The sequence below is a fragment of the Dryas octopetala genome, chromosome 8, assembly GCF_963921425.1.
Source record: "Dryas octopetala chromosome 8, drDryOcto1.1, whole genome shotgun sequence".
Classification (NCBI taxonomy): domain Eukaryota; kingdom Viridiplantae; phylum Streptophyta; class Magnoliopsida; order Rosales; family Rosaceae; genus Dryas; species Dryas octopetala.
The window spans coordinates 20649882-20657692 of record NC_141373.1 but is presented as its reverse complement, the minus strand read 5'-3'; the positions used below and the strand labels follow the sequence as shown (position 1 = coordinate 20657692).

Here is a 7811-nt window from a genome sequence, read left to right as displayed (position 1 = left end):
GAGTGGGGACTTTGTAGCCTTTCTGCTTGATTCCTCTGAAGACATTGGGGCTCAGGTTCAGAGACTCGAACCCTCCAGACTTGGCTTTCTTCTTTTGAATCTCCCTGTGTTTCAGCTTCGCTTTCGAGCTCACGATGGATGACTCATTGGATTTCTCTTTTTTTCTGGGTTTCTGGGGATTTTTCAAGCCAAAAATTGTTCAAGATTTTGTTCAGATTCTACAACCAAGAACTTAAATTGAAGAAGGCAACACAGAATTCAGTGTCAAACTTTGAAGCATTTATCAAGAGAGCTGTTATTTGCGCACCCCTAAATTTCTTTTTGCACACACTTCTCTCCTACACACCCCTTACCAATGTTTCAAATATAAAATTTCTTTTTGACACACCCCTCTTATGACCAAAATACCCCAATCTCACTAATATGTCTTAATTTCTCCTTACACACCCTCTCAACCCAAACACTACACACCTTTCCTACCCCACCTCACAACCAACCAACCACATTGCACACACCCAACTTCACACCCCACCAGTTCTTAAACCCACCATTGCCGACACCCACCTCCGGCTTCATCACCGTTGTTATCGCCGTCGTCAGCTCCGCCGTGAACTCCATTAGTGGCCTCATCAAATTTCTGCCGTCGTCAGCGCCGCCATCGTCAACTTCACAGCCACTGGAAGTGAGTTTTCCCATAACCTACATTTTTGTTTATTTAAATGTAAATATAATACTTTTTTTATCTAATTTCAATTAGTTAATCTATCCCAAATACCGTTTTCGTCTGTTTGAGATGATTTGTAGCGAGGATTTTCGGGTTTTAGAGTAAGGTTTTTTTTTATTTTTTTATATGACACTGTTAGAGGCTTGGGTGTACGAGCACATGCACACCATTTTCGGGCCATCATATGATATGAATTATTCCGAGAATTCACCTCGTGCGCTCTGCTGGACTCCAAGGTGGGATAATGGGAGTGATCTTGAAGTGGTGCAAAGAATACGGCAACAACTTGATGTTCTGTCGGCTGACGAGGTATATTTGTAATTTAGAATTCCTTTTATAAATTTAGGATTATATTATTATGTTATTGTTTCAACTATATTATGTTTTTGTTTTCAGGTTATTTGGGAACCATACAAATCCCAAAGACAAGCACACCTATTGCCAGTTATAGCATTCTTCACAGGGATGATAAGGTGTTTTGATGTTGTTAAGCCTTATTGTCCCGAGAGAGTACTTAGACAGTTTGGGAGGGTACAGACGATCCCTTCTGCACCACGCGCAATTTTTCAGGGGGTTCGAGGTTTGAATGCGCACTTGTACAAACCCATGTATAATTATTTAGCTGCTATGTGGGAGGCATGGGGAATCACGTGTTATCTGAGGAGGCGCGCAGTATACCGGTGAGGCGGCCATCATATACTGTGAGAGGGTATATCGATTGGTTCACCGCTATATCACATCCAATTGTCCACAACCCTACTTGTAGAGGTGCATTTGACCCACACGGCACATCGGATATTGCATACTATCGGGTACGTAAATTTACACAACAAATTTTCTTATTGTCCGACTGCATATGCTAATGTTTGCATATTTTGGCTTTTAGGAGCGCGAGCCTCGTATGCTACGGATTACCCAGCCGATTATTGACATGGGTGAAGAAGTTGCTATCATACGTCCTACTTACCTCTATCAGTCGGTTCAGAGTTTGCAACATATTTTACAGGGGACACACTTGCAGGACACTATGACGTACCAACGCGGTTCGAGACGGCGTCCCCGCCAATGATTAGGCATTGATGGTTTTGTAGTTTGTGTATCTAGACAAAGGTTTTATTTATGTGAAATACTTGGTGGCATACAAGATCCACACGATTGGAATAGGTGGCATGGGGTGATCCGGTACCAAGTGTACCTATTAAATAGCATTACACATAAGTCTTAAAGATAATTTAAATATCCAATAAAACAAACCATATAGTTCAATGTGTACATGTACGACATGATCGTCATTGACAAAACCGATATCAATCTCACGAATCTCGGATCTCTCTAGTGTATCTGGGTGTACGCTAAATGTTAGGCACGTTAGGCATAACGACCTAAATACATGGGTCACCACTACACCATAGCATATCGCGATAACATATCTCATCTCCGGCATGTCCATCCAATAATCCTTTGGTGCAAGAAGAGGTTCTTCAAAATACTCAATCGAATGCTTTAACTCAGCAATTCGAGATCGACCAAATATGGACTCATATAGAATGGACAATGACTGTAACGAGTGGAATAAATCTATGCGCACTTTCCGCCACGCATCTTCACCCAACCTCAAAGCCAAAACTACGACTCTATAGCTACAATGAACGTCAGATTTCACATCAGTGGCACCGGTAATGAATGACCTAATGCTAGCTTTGAATTGCTGTGTATACCGGTGGGTCGGAACAGATGACGTGAGTGATGTCTTATATGCCTGTAGAAAAATATAAATAAATTCGATTATGCAATGAGTATTAGTAAAATAAAGTAAGATCATATGGTTAGAATGAATTATATACCTTCAATTTGGATACTCGTGCCTTTGGCATCTTCTTTGGCGAATTGGTGCCAACTGTACATATTGTAGATGATGGTGAGTGTCTATCTTGACCCGAAAGTGCATACTCAAAGGCAAATGGCAAACGGCGGGTAGAATTTTCGGCTTTACTAGGGCGCCCTATAGTCTTAACCTTCGCACGTGGTTCTTTTAGCCTTGTTATCTCTGGATTCATAAGCTCTTCTATTTTCAAACTTATCATCCTCTTAGTGTCTTCATTTTGTCCTTCCATCCATATTGCTAGTCTATCAAGTGTTGACTGAACCGGTGGATTTGACACAATGACTTGTGGTTCGTGAAGCATATCCAACTTTCTCCAACGGGGATGCACTGAATCAAGTGGAATATGCATCTTACGTCGTCTATAAGACAAAATCTAATGTGCACATGGCAAACAGTGTGTATGGCGAATGGTGCAATCACATGGTAATGTTTCGGTCGGATTCGAATCGGCCCTACAAAAAGAAAAAAATTATATTAGTCAGTGAGCATCACATTAATGAAGTGTTCAAGGTAGTAATGCTAATTAATTAGTATCCAAATTACCGGCCAATCTCACAAGCAATTATAGTCAATGCCGCTATAGATATATAACCAATCAAATCTTTCAATTCCGGCTATCTCATTTTGACTTGGACAAACGTTCGACTCTTCTCAAATAATGCCTTAATGTGTGTATGCTGCAATACTAATAATGAGTGAATATGTGCCCAAGAGGTATCAAAGGGAAGTTGGCTAGAGCCAAGTTCCCTTTTTAGCTTCGCGTGTGCACTTTCCGCCTTATTAATAGAGTCAAGTTAGTTTATATGCAACACAATATAATAATTAACCAGTAATGCCAAATATGTGAAAGTGTTTACCTATTGGAAGTTGTATTACCAAAATGCATACATGTGTCTGTCCATACAGCCACAAACTTCTTCTTGAAAGGTATCAACCAAGTGTCCTTCAAATAGTCAATAATTCCAGGAACCCAACCAAACTTAGATTCAATCTCTTGTAAATCTCTTAAATACACATCTTCTGACATTGAATTTACCAAGGAATACCACGAACTATAAAACTTATCCCAATCATCCTTGGTTCCAAACTTTTTCTTGCAATTTGCCATCACATTTTTACTAATGTGCCACCTACACAATAAATGTCTAGCATTAGGAAAAACAGTAGAGATTGCATTCATGAGTGTTAGATCTCGGTCTGTGACAATCATACCAGGAAGACAATCATCGCTGAGTAACGACCTCAATCTAGTCAAAGGCCAAATGTAATTGTCTTCCTTCTCATAACTAATGTAAGCAAATGCAACTGAGAAAGTCATGTTTGTGAATGTGACCCCAACAATCTCAAAGAGTGGCAAATGATATCTATTAGTCTTATACGTGCAATCCATAAACAATACATGTGGAAATGCACGTAAGAGATCAACAGACCCAGGGTGGCTCCAAAACAAATCAGTCACAATATCATCACCACCAGAACATCTATGCCACTTAAAGTATTTGTGTTCAGATAACTTACTTAGCAAACACTGCATTTTGGTTTTTCCAGCCTTCTCTTTCACCCTATTGTGGTGTCTGACATTGTATATTGTTTTAATTGTTGTTGTATTCAAATAATCCCTTTCCTTTAAGATGGTCAAAATCTGCTTCGGTTTCACTAAACTCTTAAACATATCCACCAATAAAGAACTCTCTGTTTCAGATAATCTCCCCACAAATGAATGTCCTTCACCAGTAACTAAAACTCTATGGTTATGCATTCCACATACCATACTTAGCTTCCATTCATCCTCATTACCAGTTTGCACACCCTTTAATGAGAAGGGGAATCCACATCTTTTTGTAGTAGAGTCTCTACCATCCTTAAGACGTTTTACTACACAACTATCGGCATCATACTTGGATGGCCTATGGCGACCACTTCGTTCGCAACCAAGGAACACTCTAGCTTTCTTCTTCCCCACCCCTGCTATATTAGACCTCATAATGACAATGACTATGTTGTTCGTCCTTCCTTGTGCACGTGCCTAGTTAACCAATGCATCCCTCGAATGAAATATCTACACATATATAATTTACATTATTCACATTTCAACTACATTTACAACATATATTTCACAAATAACAAATTCATACATCATTTGTTGTGAATTCATTACTATAGTCATATAAGTATTCGGTTAAAACCTCGGCCTCGACCTCGATCTTGGCCGCAATGTAGTCATCAACCTTGCTGTTTCGAGTAGAAGCACCACCATATTGCTCATATTGTTCATCGTCCTACACATAAAACATGAAAATATTGTTAAAACAATGTGTTTGGTAGAAGGTTATTGAACAAAATGAATCTGTTTGGTAGTAATCTGCCAAACCAATAACCTTCGTTCGACAGTTGACTACCGAACAAGATCGATTTTACGTAAACAAAATACTTCATTCGACAGATGTCTTCTGAACATATGTAAAACTTTCGGTAGATTACTGTCGAAATTTGTAAGTTTATTCGGCGAACAGTCACCGAATGGATTTTTTAAACTTTTTTTGTAATTTTAAGTCGGCAGGTAACCACCGAATATATTAGTTTTGTTCGGTACCCATCTGTCGAACAATTGAGAAAAGTTCGGTACTGGTTCGCCGAACGAACCACGAACAGAAAATGAAAAACATGAAAAAAAAAACACAAAAAATTACTATCATACCTCGTCTGAAGGCGAATAAGGGACGAGTGAAGGCTATATTCATGAAAACTAATATATATTTCTACAATATTATTCCCTATAGGTGACCAAGAGAGAAAACTTAGGGTTTAATGGAGGAAAGATGAAGAGATGAGGTTATGAGAGGAGAGGGTGTGCAATGAAAGTTTTAGGATTATTTTGGCTGAGGTTTAAGAGTGTTGGGTAGGGTGTGTAAAAGTGTTGGGTTGGGTGTGTAAGGAGAGTTTTTTAAAAAAATAATAATAAAGGTTGTCCTTTTTGGTCATTTCTCTTTGTGTCAATTAGGTAAATTCACAAATTAAGTTGTTAGGGGTGTGCAAAAAGAAATTTAGGGATGTGCAAATAGCAGCTCTCTTTATCAATTACCACTGAGTTTTAGTTTTTCTTAAACCCTAGCGGCCTAGCGTTTATAGAAGAAGAAGTACATTTTTTATTGATTGGGCTTAGTGTCAAACCGGCCCATTAAAAGCCACAAGGCACGACATGAGTAAATGGAGGCCATCGGTTTGGTTTGGTTTGGTTCAGTTCTTACGATTTTTTGAAGATCAAAACCGAACTAAACCTAAGGGATGGTCGGTTCAATTCTGTTTTCGGTCAACCGGTTCGACCGACTTTTTTCAATTTGGTTTGAGTTGGTTTGGTCGGTCTTTCGGTTTTTAAACCCACCTCTGCCATAAAGCACGGTACAAACACTATATATATAAACTAAATACCGCAAGAAAATGAGTAGAAATAGGCTCAAACTATGCACAACTCGTTGAACATTGGTTTTTCACCTTCGTAAAAAAATTCTCAATCAAGAAAAAAATGGTAATATTTAATTATAAAAAAATTCATAAAGTAAGTTTTCTCACCCTAAAATAACTATAAAAAAAAGCATGTGGGTTGACCCGTTTAAGACAAGGCATGAGCTCGAAATGGCCCTAGGCTGTAGGCTGTGCTGAACTTAGATTTTAGCTATATGGACTAATACGAGCATGACACAAAAGCACGAATAGGCTCAACTTAAATGGGTTAGACTGGCATGGCACACCCGTTTGACACCTCCAATTAGGTTATTATAGGTTTATAGCCACCCACTCTTGCGAAAAATTATAGAATATAACCAATATACCGCTACGTGGTATAAACAATCTAACGTGTAAGGGTATTATTGGACGATGTGTTTATATTAGTAGGGTATAGTATTAATAAAATCCACTCATATTATAATAAATAGACTGGTTATACCACGTGTTAATATATCGGTTATATAGAATAATTTTTCCACTCTTATATGTGGCTCTTTCCATTTATGTTGTTACGTAATCTAGTAAGAAAATAAAAATGTTAGAGGGCTATTTCAATTACCATTCGGTCTAGTCACTAGTGGTGGTAGTCAGTCTCCGCCTCGTGGGATGAAGTTTCAAGTTTAAATATCATGGACAACAAAAGTCATTCATTAATAAAAAATGAAAAAAGATATCACCGATTATTTTTATTTACCCACAATTTACAACTTTATCCTATTGTGAAACTACTTAGAAATGCTTAAGATTGAAATAAATAAAATTACATAAAATATTAAGCGACAATGCCTCTATTAGAAGAGTCAAACGGGTCATATAATTATGACTCAACCATTTTAAATTAGCATGTTCATGCTTCATATTTAGGCCCGCCCCTGAGGCTAGGTGGGTTAGGCAACCGCCTATGGCTTGTTCGAAAATAAGGTCACTTACAGAATATTGGCCCACTAGTTCAATGAAAAAATAGAAGCCTTTTTTTTTTTTTTTTTTTTTTTTTTATAGTATTCAAGTAAATTTGGACTTATTGTTCCTTGCCAAAAAAAAAAATAGGCCTCTATATATTTTTATTTATTTGTAAATTTGTAATAAACTACAAAAATTTATAGTAAATTATTTTAAAGCTCATTTTATAGTTTTTAATGATAAATAAACGTACCTAAAAGGTTGCGAGGACAAATATGTTCACTTTTTGACAAATAAGCATACGTTATAACTTTCTCCTTGTTTTTGGTGCCGAGCACTCGGAATGTCTTTTTTTTTTTTTTTTTTTTGAAATTGGGCAAATTGCCATTATTAGTAACAATCATGTTTACGTTATAACATGAGTGGATGTGACTTCATAAGTTTTAATTTTGTGTTTTATGTTTGTTTCACTAGTTTTTTACATGTTTATGTAAGAAAAGACATAAGGTATATTGATAAGTATTATTTGTATGCAGTTCAAATAGTTGCTGTTGCACAGTGGCAATTATCGAGTACTCGGTGAACAATGTCGAGTGAATTGGGCTGGGAGTGCATTGTAGCGCCTGTGCTGGATTATCAGCCTTATTTTTCAATTGGACTAAAAAAAAATAGATAACCCAAAAATTTATTGATTTATTATTTCTAATTAGTTTAGTTATTGAATGGGGTTCTACAAAGGACCTCAACTTTTAGTCTCGTCTAGGGCCTCCTAAATCCTAGGTTCGCCTTATTCGT

The 7811-nt window shown here is 37.4% G+C and overlaps 1 protein-coding gene across 1 annotated transcript; it reads right to left on the bottom strand.

Annotated features, from left to right (window-relative positions):
* Positions 1-1841: 1841 nt before the first annotated feature.
* On the bottom strand, positions 1842-5810 carry LOC147277925 (uncharacterized). The gene is made up of 6 exons (XM_086255762.1): positions 5781-5810; positions 4745-4888; positions 3467-4635; positions 2569-2968; positions 2115-2483; positions 1842-1919 (listed from the first exon to the last, which is right to left on the bottom strand). The coding sequence occupies exons 1-6, from the start codon at positions 5808-5810 to the stop codon at positions 1842-1844; spliced, it is 2190 nt and encodes a 729-aa protein (XP_086111888.1).
* Positions 5811-7811: the final 2001 nt, after the last annotated feature.